Source organism: Octopus bimaculoides, chromosome 23, assembly GCF_046866305.1.
Source record: "Octopus bimaculoides isolate indiv1 chromosome 23, ASM4686630v1, whole genome shotgun sequence".
Classification (NCBI taxonomy): Eukaryota; Metazoa; Mollusca; class Cephalopoda; order Octopoda; family Octopodidae; genus Octopus; species Octopus bimaculoides.
The window spans coordinates 7,309,840-7,330,900 of record NC_142950.1 but is presented as its reverse complement, the minus strand read 5'-3'; the positions used below and the strand labels follow the sequence as shown (position 1 = coordinate 7,330,900).

Here is a 21,061-nt window from a genome sequence, read left to right as displayed (position 1 = left end):
ATAAGCCTCTACAGAGATGATGGGTTCAGCTATTTTTAACAACATAAGTATATAGCATACAGTAAGGAAAGACTTAGTACTTTTAAAGAACTAAGACTTGTCACAACTACAAACATAATGACAGTTAACTTTCTAAAGATTACCTTATATCTAAACAGCCTTCCAGACAAAACACAAGGAAAACAAAACAAAAAGTTCATTTACATCTTCAAGATTTTGACCCTCATCCCCACTTTATCATTTTTAAGGACCTTATCAACTACATTGATCAAAAGATCATTAACATCTCCTCAGACAAAAGAACATTCAATGGAGATGTTAACCACCTAAGCAAAGCATTGGAGAATAATGGATTAGAGAGAAGAATTAAGTTTATTTCCAATACTGAATAATATTGGGAGAAAGTAGTTTAGTGTCTGCCCAAAGGACAGTGAAATGGATCTGACTTGATCAAAGCAATGAAGAATTATGGGTTTCAAGAAAAAATTAGCTATACTTCCAATCTGGAATAACTAATAAAATTCCCACTCCCATGGGAAAACATTATGTTGTGGTTTAACACACCATATAGCCTTAATGTGAAATCTAACATCCCCAAGAATTTCTTAAATCTAATGCAGAAACATTTCCCCACAAGAAATATTCCAAACTATTTATCTGGTTTAATCTGGAACAGCTAATGTAACCAAAATCTCCTAAAACCATACTGCAATTTGGTTTCACCTTCCATATAGTTTCAGTAACCAAAATCTCAAAAAAAAAAAAAATCATACTGCAATTTGGTTTAACCCTCCATATAATTTCAATAGTTTTTGATTTTTTGTTAAATGTAAGTAAACCAAACACTTCACTTTATGTAAATATCCCTCTTTACACACCAATGAACTATGATATCCTGGGGTACATACTTATAACAATATATTCATATTCATTCTCCTCACCAAAAAATGCTCATAGTAAAATGTTATTGTTCATTGTTACTCCCATTTGTTTGCCACTTAACAGTATATTGTTGTTTTTCTTTCTTTTTTTTTTTTACTTCCAGCCCAGACGTCCGGGCTTTTCTATCACTGGACAATTCCAGAAATGCTCAAGAAACTGTTGATACTGAGAATTTTTACGATTCCGATCCTATCATGGTAAATATTGTATCTTTTATCTTTTAATCTTTTACTTGTTTCAGTCATTGAATTATGGCCATGCTGGGGCACCACATTCAAGGGGTTTAGTTGAACAAATCAACTGCAGAACTTATCTTTGTTTTTTTTTTTGTTTTTTTTTACATCTGGTACTTATTCTGTTGATAATTAAGCAGCAGTAGTGAGGACAAACACAAAAACATACACCCATAGAAGTTTTCATTCTTTCTCCATCATCTTTAACGTCTATTTTTCCACGCTTGCATTGGTCAGGCAGAAGTCGTTGAAGCAGATTTTATACAGCTGAATGCTCTTCCTGTTGCCAACACTTACCTGTTTCCAAGCAAGCTAATATTTCCCCCATAGCTAGTCATATTCTCACAGAATATTGGAAATGAATGACACTGCTTCTATGACAGAGATATGCATTTGCAACTATCATGCAGTGTTAAGACAAAGAAACACAAACACACACACACACACACACACCCCTACACATTTATATATATCTTGCAAGATTAGGCCCCTCAACTGAGTGGGGTGTGAAAGCGATAGAGGGACAGGAGCAGGTATGTGTGGGTATATATATATGGGGAAATATTGGTTTCAAATTTTGGTACAAAGCCAGCAATTTCGGGGAGAGGGTAAGTTTAATACATTGACCCCAGTGTTCAACTGGTACTTATTCTATCGACCCTGAAAATATGGAAGGCAAAATCAACCTCAGTGGAATTTGAATTCAAAATGTAAAGACAGAAGAAATGTCAGTGAGCATTTCTCCCAGCATGCTAATGATTCTGCTAGCTCGCCGCCTTATGTATGGGAAAATATTATCTTCCTTGGAAGCAGGTGAAGATTGATAACAGGGAAGGCTGTCCAAAATCTGGTTTAATAAACTCTGTGGGACTGAACCCAGAACCATGTGGATGGGAAGCAAATTTCTTACCACACAGCCAGAGAGAAAAAGTGAGAGAGAGATGTCAGTTTTCCCCATAAATATTTGTGTTGAGTCAAATTACTGTATCTATAAATGGTATTATGTTAATTATGCTGTCTCATCAGGATTCTCATTAAGCTAACTCATTTGTCTTCTTTGTTTAGTGTTTCTCTTTTATAGTTTTGCTTGTTGTTGTATTCCTTCCAACATTGTTGGTGTTTACAATGCAACTTGGTAAATATATATTGTTATAAAGAAGTAGGTCGAACCTTGTTTAGAAAGTTGCAGTATCTGTTTCAAGGCTATAAGTATGTATAGATTATCAGATTATCAGATTACACTACTTCATGGGATTTACTCGAGATTATTTATTCTTGCTACATGAACACACACACACACATATTAGTCTGTTTTGTTTTGTTAGTTTTTGGAGGGATTTTTATTTTTATGTTTACCAGACTCTGTCTATACATCTTTTATCTTCTTTGCTTTGGTCATTTGGCTGTGACCATGCTGGGGCACTGCCTTGAAGGGTTTTTGTCCAAAAAAAAAAAATCGACCTCAGAACTTTTGCTGAACTGCTAAGTTACAGGAATGTAATGCTTATTTATTCACATTGTTTTAAATTGATCAAGTATTACCTCATAGCTTCAAGATTCTGAAGATGTGATTGTTTATTTTTACACTGACAGTGTAGGGTAAGTGTGATAGGTGGGACCTGGCCAGATTGAATATAAAGCAGGTAGAATATTTTGGCCAGATATGGTCAGTTTCAATTCTAAAGAGTTAACATCTTTGGCCAGCTACTTATTTTATTTATTGACATTTGTTCTTATCCTTTCAGAATGGTAAAGATAGTAATCCAGTGAATCTTGGTCCCAGTGAGAAGCCAAGGTAGGTATTGTAATGATTTACGGTACATTCTTAAATTTTTAAATGATTACCGCTTGGTCAGTTGTCCAGTATCTTTAACTTATGTCCGCATAGTCATTTGATCACTATCATCTTTATCACTTAGCGTCTGCTTTCATATTGGTGTAGGAACTCGCTTAGTCCTGCCGAACTGAGATTCAAAACTAAATCTTCATACTTGTTGTTTGTCAGATGACTGTCTGATTCCTTTGTGTTTTATCTCCCAGGAGATTAATGAGAAAGGAATCAGACAGTTGTCTGACAAGCAGCAAGTGTAGAGAATTGTTTTTTGAATCTCAGTTAGGCAGGGCTAAGCAAGCTCCTACACTAGCATGGGTAAGACAGTTTGGCTAGGGCTGGTAAGCGGGAGAACTGCACTGCTTCAATTTGTTTTAGTTTGGTTTCCATGGCTGGATGCCTTTCCTAGCACCAACCACTCCACAGGATGTACTGGGTGCCTTGTACATGAAACTGACCATGACTACAATTTCACATTAGCCTAACATGTCTTCTCAAGCATAGCAAATCACTAAAGGTCTCGGTCACTTGTCATCACCTCTATAAGATTCAACATCTGAAGATCATACTCCACTACCTCATCTCATGTCTTCCTGGGTCTACCTCATCCTGATAATCATGAGGTTGGTAGCCCAAGTGGTCTTTGGAGTATCATTACTTGATTGTTTCATTAATCATTTGGCCATCCCTGGAGTAGAGAGGGCATGTCATTGAGGAGGTTGTAAATGGTGATGGAAGAACTGACAAACGCTGAGTGATTGATTGGTTGGTCGATAGAATGACTAATCAATCAATCAATTAGTTAATTGGTTAAATATTAACAAATTAACTGATAATAATAATAATGAAAGAAGTGAAAGAGAGCCAGTGCATGTGTTCATTATTGGCATAGTGACCCTCCCAAGATACACTAAAATGCCTATACTAGCTGTCTTGAAATGCTAATTAGTTGTGTAACTAATTAATTAATTTTTCTTGTCATTTTAACGATATCTTAATAACAATTTTATATATATTTGTTTCCACAGTGTCAGACCAAGTGATTTTGAATTTTTGAAAGTTATTGGCAAAGGTAGTTTTGGAAAGGTAATTCTTAGTTTATACACAAGTATTTTGTTGAAATTTTTCATTGCTATCTTTCTATTTTAAATATTTCTCATCTCAAAATCTCTGTTCTTTTATTCTCCTGCCTCAGACTTTCTAAGATTTTATTTCTAATTTGCTTTTACAATGATTCTACTTTACATTTATTATGCTTCCACATTGATTAATCTTTAGCATGCTTAGGTGCACCATGGCGCCATATGAGTTTTCTCCCCTGTAGCTGCAGCCACATTGTGTAACATTGACAGGGGAGAAAACTCATACAGAAACATGCTAACTCTACAGCATGCTAAAAGGTAAATACTATGCTTTTATTTCTTTTGGCCGCTTAGGCCCCTTTCTCCTTATGAATCCATGGCCATTGATGACTCTTTACTGCTGTTCTCAACTTTGGGTTGTTTTCCTCCCGAGGGTCAGAAAAGGGAATTGGCCTTGCAACTTCCTTTCAGACTTTGCTGCACTACATAAGGCCTTCCCACCTGCAAGTCCCATTGGTTTTTGAATTATCATCGATGCTTCCGTAAAGGGTAAAGAGTAAAGACCCCCTCCTTTGGTCATGAATAACTATGGGATTGCACCTAGAAAGTTAGCCTCCGAGGTACAAGTGCAGGCAAGGTTGTTTGTGGAAGACCAGCAGTCGCCCATGCATACCAGCCTCCCCCTCTCTCTCCATGCCACCTGTGTTATTCAAGGGAAAGGCAAAGGGGCCGATACAGCTTGGCACCAGTGACATCACAACTCATTTCTACAGCTGAGTGAACTGGAGCAACATGAAATAAAGTGTCTTGCTCAAGAACACAACACACAGCCCGCTCCAAGAATTGAACTCACTACCTTATGATTGTGATCCCAACACTCTTACCACTGAGACATGTGCCTTCCAACGCTTCTATTACTTTGCTTTTTCCCCAGGTAGGGGTGTTGGCTCTACATAAACCCATTTTTACCTCTGGAAAGATATGTTCCATATTACCAACCACATGGTTCCGGGTTCAGTCCCACTGCGTGGCACCTTGGGCAAGTGTCTTCTACTATAGCCTCGGGCCGACCAAAGCCTTGTGAGTGAATTTGGTAGACGGAAACTGAAAGAAGCCTGTCGTATATATGTATGTATATATATATATATATATATATGTGTGTGTGTGTGTGTGTTTGTCCCCCCCAACATCGCTTGACAACCGATGCTGGTGTGTTTACGTCCCTGTAACTTAGCAGTTCAGCAAAAGAGACCGATAGAATAAGTACTAGGCTTACAAAGAATAAGTCCTCGTACCTATATTAGGAAGGATTATTATTATTATTATGGTGGTAAGCTGGCAGTGTTGTTAGCATGCCGGACAAAATGCTTTCCATCATTTCCTCTGATTTTACATTCTGAGTTCATATACAGCTGAGGTCGACTCTGATGTTCATCCTTTCAGGGTTGATATAATTAACCCCACCATGACCACCACCAAAATTTCAGGTTTTGTGCGTATAGTAGAAAGGATTGTGGAGGCACAATGGCCCAGTGGTTAGGGCAGCGGACTCGCAGTCATAGGATCGCGGTTTCAATTCCCAGACTGGGCGTTGTGAGTGTTTATTGAGCAAAAACACCTAAAGCTCCACGAGGCTCCGGCAGGGGATGGTGGCGAACCCTGCTGTACTCTTTCACCACAACTTTCTCTCACTCTTACTTCCTGTTTCTGTTGTGCCTGTAATTCAAAGGGTCAGCCTTGTCACACTGTGTCACGCTGAGTCTCCCCGAGAACCACGTTAAGGGTACACGTGTCTGTGGAGTGCTCAGCCATTTGCACGTTAATTTCATGAACAGGCTGTTCCGTTGATCGGATCAACTGGAACCCTCGTCGTCCTAACCGACGGAGTGCCAACAACAGTAGAAAGGATTATTATTATCATTACTCAATTAAACAATAGTTTTTTTTTGTTTTTTTTTTATTCATGCGTTTTTTAATTATTTCTTTTGCAGGTGCTCCTAGCACGCCACAGAACAGAAGGTAAAATCTATGCCATCAAAGTACTACAGAAGAAGGCTGTGATGAAACGGAATGAAGTACGACATATCATGTCAGAGAGAAATGTTCTTGTACAGAATGTCAAACATCCTTTCCTTGTGGGGCTCCATTATTCTTTCCAAACGCCGGACAAACTTTACTTTGTACTGGACTATGTCAATGGTGGAGAGGTAATGTTGCTTTTTAAAAACAATACGTAAAGGTTTTTTTTGATTAAAATTTCAATTAATACCTTTTAGTGAGCTGGCAGAATCATTAGCACGCCGGGCGAAATGCTTAGCAACATCTGTCTTTGCATTCTAAGTTCAAATTCTGCTGGGTTCGACATTGTCCAGATAATGGTACACACATTCAGAATCGTTAGCACGCCAGGTAAAATGCTTAGCGGCATTTTGTCTGTCTTTGCGTTCTGAGTTCAAGTTCCTTCAAGAACGTAACAGATGACAATAAAACATCTGGACAGATAGGCGATACGAAGACAGACAGGACAAAACAAGGACAGGCCATTCGTGGCCTTAAGGATAATCTGGAAACTTGACAAAGGAGAGAAGGCCATGAATGGCCTGTCCTTGTTTTGTCCTGTCCGTCTTTTTGTTGTTTTTCCTGTCGGTCTTCGCATTGTCGTCTGTTGTGTTTGTATTCCATTTTTGGGATTTATATATACATATTGCCAGTACCGCCTGACAGGCTCCTGTAGGATTTTCGAGCGAGATCGTTGCCAGTGCCCCTGGACTGGCTTGTGCGGGTGGCACATAAAAGACACCATTTCGAGCGTGGCCGTTTTCGTGCGGGTGACACGTAAAAGCACCCACTACACTCTCTGAGTGGTTGGCGTTAGGAAGGGCATCCAGCTGTAGAAAGTCTGCCAAATTAGACTGGAGCCTGGTGTTGCCATCCGGTTTCACCAGTCCTCAGTCAAATCGTCCAACCCATGCTAGCATGGAAAGCGGACGTTAAACGATGATGATGATGATGATGATGATGATGATATAGCAGCGTACGTACACATTTTCTCACCTTGTAAGTAAGTATATATATAGATAGATAGATAGATAGATAGATAGATAGATATATATATATATATATATTTATATATATATATATATATATATATATTTATATATATATATATATATATATATATTTATATATATATATATATATATATTTATATATTTATATATATATATATATATATATTTATATATATATATATATATATATATATATAATCATCATTATTTTAATGTCCATTCCTCCATAGGTCAGATGAAGTTCATTGAAGTAGATTTTCTATGGCCATATCCCCTACCTAGGTCAAGTATTTGTGGGGTCTTTAAGGGATGTTCAAGCAAGACTAGAATGAGTAATCTTTCAAGATTGTTTCCTGGACATGGAGTAAAGTATTTGTAAGGACTTTGAAGGTTATTCAAGGCTAGAAATGGTGTTGTCATGTGATCAATCAGACTATCAGATGTTGTTATACATCACTTGTCACAATGCACTTGACATCATTTTTAGCTTTCAAATGATGTCACCTCACTGGCGAGGTGAGCAGTCCAACATTTCTCCCCAGAAAGTTGGTCCATCAAAGAGTTACCCATTTACAGCTAAGTGGACTGGACCAATAGGAAATGAAGTGTTTTGCTCAAGAACACAGCACACTGCCTGATCTGGGAATTGAACCCATGATCAAATAATTGTGTGTGCAGCACACACTAACCACTAGCCTACTTGTTGGGACTTTGAAGTTAACCCTAGTATTTGTCCATATACTCTTTTACTTGTTTCAGTCATTTGACTGCGGCCATGCACCGCCTTTAGTCGAACAAATCGACCCCAGGACTTATTCTTTGGAAGCCTTGTACTTACTCTATGTAAGCCTAGTACTTATTCTATCTGTCTCTTGCTGAACTGCTAAGTTACGGGGACGTAAACACACCAGCATTGGTTGTCAAGCGATGTTGCGGGGACAAACACAGACACAAACATATACACACACATACATATATATATATATATATATATATATACGACGGGCTTATTTCATTTTCCGTCTACCAAATCCACTCACAAGGCTTTGGTCAGCCCGAGGTTATAGTAGAAGACACTTGCCCAAGGTGCCACGCAGTGGGACTGAATCCATGACCATGTGGTTGGTAAGCAAGCTACTTACCACACAGCCACTCCTGCGCCTACATCTATTCATTTTTATGTTATATCTAAATGTTTATGTTTTGCCATTAATACCAATGTCATTGTCTCTTTACTCGTGCAGCTCTTTTTCCATTTACAACGCGAACGTTTCTTTCCTGAACCGAGAGCTCAGTTCTACGCTGCAGAAATGGCGAGTGCTCTTGGATATCTTCACTCCTTAAATATCATTTACAGGTCTGTGACTCTCTCTCTCTCTCTTTTTTAACTTCTGTTTCTAAATTATTTCCTACTATCTATGCTCTTCTCTCTCCCTCTCTCTTTTCCTCCTCATCTTTCTTTCTATTCTTGTTCTTATTTTCTTTCTTCATTCTTTCCTCTAATTATTCTCCCTCTTTCATTTATTGTATTGTTGATGGTCAGAGCAGATACTAGTGTTGTGGTGGGTGGAGTAGCCAGCGGTTTGATGGGGAGTGAATTGTTACTCTTTACTCTTTTACTTGTTTCAGTCATTTGACTGCGGCCATGCTGGAGCACCACCTTTAGTTGAGCAAATCAACCCCAGGACTTATTCTTTGTAAGCCTAGTACTTATTCTATCGGTCTCTTTTGCTGAACTGCTAGGTTACGGGGACCTAAAGACACCAGCATCGGTTGTCAAGCGATTTTAGGGGGGGGGGGGACAAACACAGACACACAAACATATACACACACATACATATATATATATATATGTACATATATACGACAGGCTTCTTTCAGTTTCCATCTACCAAATCCACTCACAAGGCTTTGGCCAGCCTGAGGCTATAGTAGAAGACACTTGCCCAAGATGCCACACAGTGGGAATGAACCCAGAACCATGTGGTTGGTGAGCAAGTTACTTACCACACAGCCACTCCTGGTAAATTGTAATTTAAATATTTTCAAATATATATCAGTTGGGGTTTGATTTTTGTTGTTGTTGGTTTTTGCTGTGTAATTTTCTCAGTTCAACACCCACACATACTTCCGCAATTTCTAATTTGATAATAATTTCTGTTTTCGTATTAATATTTACCATGCTGTAATATTCTGATCTATTTTTACAGAGATCTCAAGCCTGAAAATATCTTATTGGATTCTCAGGTAACTAAACATTATTTCATAATTTTCCAAACCAAATTCCTTTCAAATATTCCATGCTTGAGCAAACCTGTCAAGTCAAGCGAAATCATAGTTGTGGCCAATGCCAGTGTTGTGTAACTGACCCCCATGCTGGTGGCATGTAAAAAGCACCCTTTGAACGTTGGGCCTCATGGAAGTAGAGACTAGTGGCTGAGACCTTTGACAGTATGCCATGCTTGAGAAGACCTGTCTAGCCAAGTGAGATAATAGTCGTGGCTGATGCTGGTGTTATGTAACTGGTGCCCGTGCCGGTGGCTCGTAAAAAGTACCGACGACACTTTTGGAGTTGTTGGTGTTAGGAAGGGATTCCAACTGTAGAACTTATGCCAAATCAGATTGGAACCTGATGCAGCACCCCAACTTACCAGTTTTCAGTCAAACCGTCCAACCCATCCCAGCATGGAAAACGGACGTTAAATGATAATGATGATGATTATTATATTTTCGTCTCCTATGTTATTTAGTATCCTATTTTTTTATGATTGATTAACCCTTTAGCATTTAAACTGGCTATATCCGGCCAAAATATTCTGTTCGTTTTATGCTCAAACTGGCCAAATCCTGCCTTTCATACCTACCCTACAATGTCATGCTAAAAGTAAACAATCCGATTATCGAAATTTCAAAGCTACAAGATAGTGCATGTTTAATTCAAAACAATGTGAATAAATAAGCATCACATTTGACAAAATAACCTGAATGCTAAAGGGTTAAAGTCACTCAGGACTGGTCAGCTGATTAATTTATATCAAGCATGGGCAACCATTGTCATGAAGCAGGCCACATGAAATTTGGCTGATTTTCAGATGCGCTATGTTACTAAAAGAAATTCAAGGTAATTTTTTGTTAAAATATGCCATTGAGAAAGCCCCCGCAGCCTGTAGTTTGCCCATCACTGGGCTAAAATGTTCTCTGCCATTGTTATGCATGCGCAAACTCTCCCTTTTTACTGGATGCCATTTTATTATTTTCAGGGTCATGTTGTTTTGACAGATTTTGGTTTATGTAAGGAAGGAATCGAAGGTATGGGAACCACCACTACGTTTTGCGGAACTCCCGAGGTGAGACACTATTTCAACAATTGACGGTTTTGCAATCCAAGGTCTTCGAACCTTTAAAAAATCCTGATGATAATACAAACAACTGCCACTGTAGTTGTTCTGTAGAGCCATTGCTATAGACTTGTGTAGCAGCTAATTCTGAGATGTTACAATGTGCTACAACCATCGATGCCATGCCCAGGGCTATAGTAGAAGGCACTTACTTACCCAAGGTGCTTATGCAGTAGGACTGAACTGAAAACCACGTGATTAAGAAGTGAACTTCTGAACAACACAGTTATATCTGCACCACTCTCACTCTCTCTCTCTCTCCCTATATATATATATATATATATATATATATATATATATATATATATATAGGAAAATGAAAAATAATAATAAGGCAGAATGCTAAACTGGAAGCATATTTCAATAAAGATTTCTAACCGGCTTTCATTGCGAAGCAAATTTTCAAGAAGAGGGAGAATGAAAATGATTTTTACAAAGAAGTACAAAATGAAGAAAATAATATATAAAAAAATAATATATAAAAAAATAAATATACCAATACATTATATTGTCTTTGAGCTTTTGAAGTTCAATGGTAATCCATGCATATAATGGTTGGAAAAATAAGGATGCATGAGAATTGAGAGTTGTGTTAGGTTTAAAAAAGGGTTAAAAGTTTGTGTTAAGCAGGAAGTGTGGTGTCAAAACAGGAACAGACATAAACTTCCTGTTGAAAAAGAGTTCATAACTCCAACTAAAAACATTTGTCTCCCCTTACACACACTTCCTGTTTTGACACCACACTTCCTGCTTAACACAAACTTTTAACCCTTTTTTAAACCTAACACAACTCTCAATTCTCATGCATCCTTATTTTTCCAACCATTATCTACATGAACTACCATTGAACTTCAAAAGCTCAAAGACAATATAATGTATTGGTATATTTATTTTTTTATATATTATTTTCTTCATTTTGTACTTCTTTGTAAAAATCATTTTCATTCTCCCTCTTCTTGAAAATTTGCTTCGCAATGAAAGCCGGTTAGAAATCTTTATTAAAATATGCTTCCAGTTTAGCATTCTGCCTTATTATTATTTTTCATTTTCCTATTATTTCTCCACGTGCGGTTAACACAACCCCACTATTTACTGACTTATATATATATATATATATATATATATATATATATATATATATATATATATATATATATATATTTAATTCCAAGAGAATTAGAGGCTGTGAATCCAACCAACTAAGGGATAATATCTATCCAATATAATGCTGGTAGAATACCCAATTATTAATACATAAGTGTTTTTTCATTGCATGGCAATTACACTACTGAATGTAATAAATGGATGAGGATAAAAGTTGTTTTACCCTTAATTTATACAGCAATAAGAAAATGGAGGGGATCAAGAGGTGGTATTCATCAACTTTTAGACATTATATTATGTCTATTTATTTATTTTTAAAAAAAACCATTATAACAATATACGTACATGTATAACATATGCTTTACATATATAATATATAAAAATACCAGTAATTATTAAAATATGTAACGTAGAGCATAGGAAGTAGAATAGTATTTTACAGCTGTTTCAGCCAAGAGGTCACAGTACCCCACTTTACTTTCATCCCTTCAGTGAACTGAAGTATTTGGTAGATAAGATTAAGGTACTCGGCTGTGCCTCTGGACTTTGTCAGAGAATTTAGAAAGTTCATAAGGTTAAGTTATAAATATAAATACATACATATAATATATATATATACACACACATACATACATACACACACACGTACTGGCATTAGGAAGGGCATCCAGCCGTAGAAACCTTGCCAAAACAGACATGGAGCCTGAACAACCCTTCAGCTGGTCAGCTCCTGTCAAACTGCCCAACCCATATATAAGGAGAGAGAAAGATAGTAAAATGTGGTACAGGAGGACAGCCAAAGAAAACAAGGGAAAATATACAGTGGATATGGTGTCTCTCACTCCTCATTAGTTATCAACCAAAAGTCATCACAATTTTGACCCACAGAGATACATATACATAGATACACACTCTCATATGCACATATTGATGTTCACGAATCAAATCATGTAACAGAAACTCGTCAAAAAATTTTACTGAAATTAACTCTTCTACAAATCTCCTTGCTTGTGTTGTCTAATGATCTACTCTACTCCATTTCAGTACCTTGCTCCTGAGGTCTTGCGGAAACAACCATATGACAGAACTGTTGACTGGTGGTGCTTAGGAGCTGTTCTCTACGAAATGTTGTTTGGATTGGTAAATAACAACCATAATTTATATTCTTGTGTAACTTTGCTGTAAGAGCTCTTCATGGTAGTTTTCGTTAGATGCATTCTAAATGTGAGTAGCCAGGGAGCTTCTGTACAACCAGAGACGGTTTGCTACCCCATTCACCTTCCGTTGTTCTCTCACACTTTAGCTCCCCCCACCATTTCCTAGCATCTAGCTGATTCTACCCCCTAAGGAATTGTAGGTCTTACAAGCTGCATGGCAACCTCACGAGTGCCAAAAGCGTGTTAAAAAAAGCACTTGGTATACTCCATGAAGTACTTGGTATTAGGAAGGGTAGGAGCTGTAGAAACCATACCACAGCAGGCACTGAAGCATAGTAAAGTCCTTGAGCACATTGAACCCTGTCAAACTGTCCAACCCATGCCAACATGGACATCAAATGAGGATGATGATGGTTTTTGACTTGAAGCCTTATGAGTGGGGAAAAGTCTCTCAAAGACATTCCTGAACTACATTCTGTATTTTCCCTTATACTCACCTTCTTAAACCTCAAGAGCATGCTCTGGCATGCCACCACCACCATCTTCATCTCCCATCCATCTACTCTCACCGTCCCTTGCATAATGTGGGGTAGCTATGTACCTCTCTATAACAAAACACCTATGATTGTTCCTTCTGTCATACTTTAGCCTTCGACATAAAGACACCTCCTCCTCTCTCAACTGCACTCTCACTCAGTCGAGTGGGCTTTTTCCTTGTCCCTTTCCTTTATTTTGTCTTGTAAATTACTTGGTGACCCCACTGGTGCTGTTTCTACATAAAAACCACTCGGTTCATTCTGTAAAGTGGTTGGTGTTAGGAAGGACGTAACATCCAGCTGCAGGCACCGTGCCAAAGTTGACATTTGGGCCTGATACAGCTCTGCAGCTCATTGGACCCAGTCCAACCACCCAACCCATACCAGAATGGAAAACAGACATCAAATGATGAAGGACAGTTGACACCTACTGCCCCCCCCCCATCCTTTACCTATTTTATATTTGTTTGTTTTACCTGATTGTTTATCTTCTTGTTTACAGCCACCTTTTTACAGTCGAGACACAGCAGAGATGTACGACAACATTCTTCATCAGCCCCTACGGATACGTAACAATATCTCTCAGTCTGCCAGATCTATATTAGAAGGAGTAAGTTTCAAACCCCTTTTTGTTTTAATTTAATTTTATTCTAATATTTTAATTGGCACGAGTGTGTCTGTGTGGTAAGTAGCTTGCGACGAGTTGGCAGAAACGTTAGCACGCCGGACGAAATGCTTAGCAGTATTTCGTCTGCCGCTACGTTCTGAGTTCAAATTCTGCCGAGGTCGACTTTGCCTTTCATCCTTTCATGGTCGATTAAATAAATACCAGTTACACACTGGAGTCGACATAATCGACTTAATCCGTTTGTCTGTCCTTGTTTGTCCCCTCTGTGTGTAGCCCCTTGTGAGCAGTAAAGAAATAAGAAGCTTGCTTCCCAACCACACGGTTCTTGGTTCAGTCCCACTGTGTGGCACCTTGGGCAAGTGTCTTCTACTATAACCTTGTGCCAACAAGAGCCTTGTGAATGGATTTGGTAGACAGAAACTGAAAGAAGCTTGTCATACATATATATATATATCTTTATGTGTGTGTGTTTTTGTGTCAGGCTAGGCAAAATGCTTAGCGGCATTTAATCTGTCTTTACGAGATCTGATCAATAAGTATCCAGACTGTTGCCATGGTAACAAAGCTAAAGCATGCAGAATGAAGCCGTGTGGCACAGATTGACCTTGGATTCTGCTGTGCATGTGTACTAAGTTTTAATGTTCTACCTCACTTCCACTGTTTACAGCAGTGCTTGGAAGGAACGTGTGTAGTGTATTATCGGCACATTGACTGTAATAGAGAAAGTTGTCATGGTGATACCTGATCAGAGGCCTACGCAAAGTTGCAGAAAGTGTATGGAGGGGATTGTATGAGCTGCACGAAGGTGTACAAGTGGTTCCTGACATATCTGAGATGGCCGAAAAAATGTCAATAATGACAAACATTCTGGGAGACTTGCAATCAGCAGAACCAAGAAAAATGTCGCAGATGTGTATGCAGCTGTGAGGGGGAATCATCAAATCACCATCCATGAGTTATCAGAGGATGTGCAGATTAGTTATGGCTCAGTTCACTCCATTATCACTGAAGATTTGGGTATAAGATGCATGTCTGCTAAGTTGTGCCAAAACTGCTTTCAGCTGACCAAAAAGACGCTCGGGTCTCAGTTGTACAAGATCTCGTTGATTGTATCGAGAACGATGAAAACTTTGGAAATTTTGCATAGGCCTCTGAGCAGGTATCGCCAAGCTTTTGGCAAAATTTGATGCAGATTCTTTGCTCAACTTTTTCTGTCATGGTCAGGGCGATACACACGTTACTTCCAAGAACTTCTGTAAACATCAGAAGTGAGCTAGAATGTTAAAACTTAGCACACATGCACAGAATAGTTCAAGGTCAGTCTGTGCCAAGTGGCTTCACTCTTCATGCTTTAGCTTTGTTACTATGGCAACGGTCCGGATACTTATTGATCAGACCACATATATTCTGAGTTCAAATTCTACTGAAGTCAATTTTGCCTTTCGTCTTTGCTGGGTTGATGTACTCAACATACTCCAACCCCTGAAATTGCTGGCATTGTGCCAAAATTTGAAAGCAATATTGTTGTTATTGTTATTAAGGTGGCAAGTTAGCAGAATCGTTAGCACACCAGGCAAAACGTTCTGAGTTCAAATTCTGCCGAGGTTTCCTTTACTCTGCATCCTTTCAGGATCGATAAAATAAGTACCAGTTGCATACTGGGGTGGGGTCAATATAACTGCATTGCCAACCCCCTGAAATTGCTGGTCTTGTGCCAAAATTTACAAATGTGATAGAATTTTTTTTTTAATTCCTAATTACAGCAATCATTTTTTTTTCTGCTTCTCATTTTTTGTATCTTGTTTGCAAGATTCTTTATGAGAATTTGTGTGTTGAAACAAATTTTGTTGTGTCTGGGGAGAGTCATATTGCTTTAATATATCTAACAGTTAATATAAAATATTTTTAATATATTTTGCAGTTACTTCAAAAAGAGAAAGAAAACAGGCTTGGCGCCAAAAAAGATTTCCAGGAAATCAAAAGCCAGAATTTCTTTGCTGATATCAGATGGAATGATTTATACTCAAAATGTATAGACCCACCTTATAACCCAAATGTGGTAAGCTATTTTCTTGTTGCTGTTGTAAATGTTTATGGATACTTAGGCATAGATGTGGCAGTGTGGTTAAGAAGTTTGCTTCCCAGCCACATGGTTCCAAGTTCAGTCCCAGTGTGGCAATTTAGGCAAATGTCTTGTACTATATATAGCCTTGGGTTGAGTAAAACTTTGTGAGTGGGTTTGGTAGACAGAAACTGGTTGGTACGTAAAAAGCACCATCCGAAAGTGGTTGATACCAGTACCCCCTGACTGGTTCCCGTGTTGGTGGCACGTGAAAAGCACGATCCGAATGTGTTGATGCCAGTGCCCCATGACTGGCCCCTGTGCCAGTGGCACATAAAACGCACCCACTACACTCTCAGGGTGGTTGGCCTTAGGAAGGGCATCCAGCTGTTCAAACTTTGCCAGATTCAGACTGGAGCTTGGTGCAGCTGCTGGCTCTCCAGACCTCAGTCAAACCATCCAACCCATGCCAGCACGGAAAATGGACGTTAAACGATGATGATATATATATATATATATATATATACAATTAAACCTTGGGAGAGGCATTATGCCAGTAATAAACACATGCACTGGTTCAGTCCTTTATTAATTTATATAGTTTTTTTGTTAAATTATTTCATTAAATTAATAAAGGACTGAACCAGTGCGTGTGTTTATTACCGGCATAATGCCTCTCCCAAGGTTTAATTGTATTTCTTTCAACACACGTATCCATATCAAGAATCTTGCACACGAAATACACATACGAAATATATATATATATATATATAATATTATTATAAAATCTGATAATTAATCATATATTAATTAATATCGATTAATTATCAGGAGGCCAGCACATCTAAAGAATCAAAGAGATTCAGAAATAGTATCTGCAATCTCAGGGGATTAAGGTACATTTTTAAAAAATAACATTTTAAAAAAATAACGTTGACCACTAACGTGGACAATTAATGTGCTAGAAATAGATCACATCTTGTGTCTATTAAGACCTAAATTATTCTCAACATGAAATATAGCAGCATAGCAGCATACCATATTTCTAGCACATTTATTTTTTTTAAATATATATATATATATATATATATATGTAGAACCCATCAAAAATGATGTGGCTTGTTTCTGTTATTTTTCAGTTATTCTTATTCGTTTTGCCTTCACTCACTTTTCTTCCTTATTCTTACTCATTCACATCATTATTTCTTTTCTCTCTCTCCAAACATATATATATATATATATATATATATATATATATATATATATATATTTGGAGAGAGAGAGAGAGAAAGAAAGAGGGGAGCATGCAGGCATGGCTGTTTGCTGTAAGCAGTTTGCTTCCCAGCCATGTGGTTTCAGGTTCAGTTCCACTGCAAAGCACTTTGGTCAGATATCTTCTACTCTGGGCCTGGGCTGACCAAAGTCTTGTGAGTGATCTGTCTATATGGTGACTGTAATAATGATGATGGCGTAGCTCTTTTCATGGAGAATATATAGAAAAATTTAGATAAAGGAAATATTTACAGGAACAGGTACAGCTGTGTGGTGAGAAGTTTGCTTCCTAATCACATGATTCTGGGCTCAATCCCACTGCTTGGCACCTTAGGAAAATGTCTTCTACTATTGCCTTAGGCCAGCCAAAGACTTGTGAGTGGATTTGGTTGATGGAAGCTGAAAAAAGAAAATTGTTATATATATGTATGTATGTGTGTGTTTATCCCCCACCATTGCTTGACAACCAGTGTTGCTGTGTTTATGTCTTGTAACCTAGCAGTCTGGCAAGAGACCAAAGGACTAAGTACTAGGCTTTAAAAAAAAGTCCTGAGGTCAATTTGTTTGACTAAAACCCTTCAGGGTGGTGCCCCAGCATGGTCACAGTCAAATGACTGAAAGAGATGAAAGAAAAAAGATACAAGAAAGAATATGTTGTTTGTTTATTTTTAAATACAGTAACTTAAAGCCTCTTCTTTGAATACGTAAAATTAATCAATAAATTAATGTCTTTTATTTCAGAGCGGCCAATTGGATTTGAAGAATTTTGACCCAGAATTTGTAAAAGAACCAATACCTGGTAAGTTGTGATTCTTTTAATGTTATTTACTAAGATACAAATAACTCCATTCTCCATGCGTATTAGCTCAATCTACATCAAATATTCAAAGATCCACCACTGAATTTATGCTTGTGGCCTTCATCTTTAATCTGAGAGACGATAGCTCTATGGAACCAGGACCAATGATGAATGATTCTATGGGCCTATTAAACGCACCCCAATTCCAGGGAAAAAATAGTTTTAGTATAGTAAAGCATGTAATAGATGTGAAAACAGTCCGATCTTTTTATGTTCTCCACATGGGAATTCATACAATGATGTAAAAAAAAGAGAAAAAATTTTTGTATGGGCGATTTAGCTGTTGTCTTTAGCACATCTCACGACCACCTGATACTTTCTTGTTTCTTTGTCACTGACATGTATTGATTTTTTTCAATATTTTTCTTTTCATAAACTCATTCAATGGAATGATGATGCACTCAGTGGTGGTCCATAGCTGGGATTTAAGCAAAAAATTTGAACTGTCCTGGTTTCAAATTCTGATTTGAAAAAAAAGAATTTGCAAAAGAGTTGAACGTTTAGGATTTAGAAGTGGGGCCGGTTTTAAAAATCAACAAAACTTTTTTTGCATAATCACATGAATTCTCATGTGAAGAACACAAATTCACAAAAAGTTTTTGAAAATTCCAAAAAATATAAAAGTTATGAGAGGTTATGTTAAGGGCTTAAACCAGAATTTCACCTGCCTGTGTTTAAATTAATTTTGAAAGGAATGAGGGATTTAGTAAAATAATTTTGGCATTATTAATCTGTGTGGGCAAACACTGGTTGATAGATCTCCAAAGAAGACCATTTGCGAGAGACAGTTATCAGGGATCCTGATCTATCTTAGAAGACGGTGTTGGATGATAGCTTCAGTGCTGGACAAGGATTCCAGATTATTTTTCTGGTTATTTTACTTAATTTTTGAGAGTGGTCGGGTTCATTTTTAGTATTCTCGTTTGTGAGAGCAATCAACTTTATTTCAGATATTCTCGTTCTAAAAATCATTTCTGGCCAATCATTGAGAGTTGTACAAGTTGGATCCAAGTCTCACCCAGAGACCTCAAGAGACAACAAGTTAGGGTACCATATATTTGGATTTGTACATAGTGTTGTTCTAGAGAATGTTTAAGAAACCATAAGAAAATTATGTGTTTGTTTTAAAATTTGAGATCACATAGACAGTATTTTACGTAGGATATGGGCAGTTCCCATGAGCACTATCTTTTGAACTTCAGCCATTTTGGGGTTTCCTGGTATCTGAGCTAGGTAGTAATCAGCCCGTTTCGCTTATTATTATTATTATTATTATTATTACAAATGCCTACTTCCATTATGGCTAATGTATTCTTCTTATCTCAGCCCTTTCATGTATTTTCATGTTTTATTCGTTTATGCAGGGTCCGTAGGGAAGTCAGCTGAAGGCAACAAGTTGATTAGTGCAAGTGTCCGAGAAGCAGACGGTGTGTTCGAGGGGTTTTCATATGTTCCTCCTGCTGAGGATGCATTCAACTAAGGACAGGAATGGTGTCCCGCAACGACCTGGAGACTGGAACTACACTGCTTCACTGAAGAAGGAGTACAGAAAGAAAGAATAAATAAAAGAATGAATGAAAAAAAAAAAACAAACAAGAAAATACCAATGGAATCTGATTGCTATGGGTCTATGATTTTCATTGGTGTTGTCTGACTGAAGACTACTGTGTATGAAAATGTCTACAGTTTGGTCTGTAACATATCTAACATGTATATTTTCAGACGAACACAGATTGCAAGAAAGCTGACCAACTGCTCTTCGTCGATTGCTCATATGCACGCACACTCTATACACACATCCAAACACACTCTTCACACACACACACACACACACATTCCCACACATTCACATGTGCATACACATACACACATACATCAATTTCCATTCCAATCTGCTCAAATTCCTGTTGTTACTTTCCTCTAGAAGAATGATGAAAGTGATGTTAAGATTTTTGTTGGGTTTTTTTTTTTTAATTATTAAAAAAAAATATAATGAGTGGGAACAAAAGATTAAAAAAAAATAAATAAATGAAGATGAAATTACCTCAATGATTTCCAAAGACATATTCTTCAAGAAAACTCCAAAATTCTACTGCAGAATATAATGTGTCATTGCGTTATCTCACATTTTGGCTGTGGTTGTGAAATTCCAGATTTTTTTTTTTTTTTATATGGAAGGATTTTTTTGTTACTTTTTACTTTTGTTTTTTTTTTTATGTTCTTTGATATTCCACTCCATCCCCTTTTACCGTTCTACATTTCCTCTGTGTGCGTATGTATAACATATATGTGCATATTTACATGTGTGTATGTATGTATATAAAATTTAATAACAATCAAACAAGCAAAGTAGGTCACATTACTCTGGGTTTCGTGTGAGGCTGATAGACATGTGATGTACAGTTGTTAGATGCACCCGTTTTGGATGCAGGATGCACACTGCATAAATGGTTGCAGAATAAGTTGTCATATATATATATAGTGTGTGTGTGTACACATCTGTATATATCTATGTATGTGTATAACATATATATATAAAAAGAGGGAGAGAGAGGGAGGAGGTAGAGATGCTCACCTGTACACTTTGTCATTAAGATTCTTTAGAAAGACTCACATATAAGTCTGAAGCTTTTACATTACATAAATCTATAGTTTATTTTAATGTGAGATTGTGATACATATACACATACATACACCTGCATATACAAACATAGTGATCCTGGGTTGGGGACATCAAAAGTAAAGACAGCTCTTATATGTTGGGAAGATTATTTTCAATACAGAATAATATAGTAAAAATCCTAGAACAGAAAAAGTAACAATTAGTTTCAGATTGGAAATTTTCTTCAAAACATATTACTGAAATTATTTTGCAACCTTCATCAA

At 37.4% G+C, this 21,061-nt stretch overlaps 1 protein-coding gene across 11 annotated transcripts in view; it reads left to right on the top strand.

Moving 5' to 3' along the window:
- The window catches only part of LOC106869056 (serine/threonine-protein kinase Sgk1), a 213,220-nt gene extending 192,704 nt beyond the window's left edge, over positions 1–20,516 (top strand). For all 11 annotated transcript variants that reach the window (XM_089340071.1, XM_089340070.1, XM_089340068.1 and 8 more), the window contains 12 exons: positions 1,046–1,139; positions 2,921–2,970; positions 4,035–4,092; positions 6,080–6,295; positions 8,404–8,516; positions 9,370–9,406; positions 10,420–10,506; positions 12,706–12,801; positions 13,857–13,964; positions 15,904–16,041; positions 18,058–18,115; positions 19,540–20,516. In XM_089340071.1, coding sequence (XP_089196197.1) covers positions 1,046–1,139; positions 2,921–2,970; positions 4,035–4,092; positions 6,080–6,295; positions 8,404–8,516; positions 9,370–9,406; positions 10,420–10,506; positions 12,706–12,801; positions 13,857–13,964; positions 15,904–16,041; positions 18,058–18,115; positions 19,540–19,655 — 1,171 coding nt within the window. In that variant the 3' untranslated portion in view covers positions 19,656–20,516. The remainder of the gene's footprint in view (positions 1–1,045; positions 1,140–2,920; positions 2,971–4,034; positions 4,093–6,079; positions 6,296–8,403; positions 8,517–9,369; positions 9,407–10,419; positions 10,507–12,705; positions 12,802–13,856; positions 13,965–15,903; positions 16,042–18,057; positions 18,116–19,539) is intronic.
- Positions 20,517–21,061: the final 545 nt, after the last annotated feature.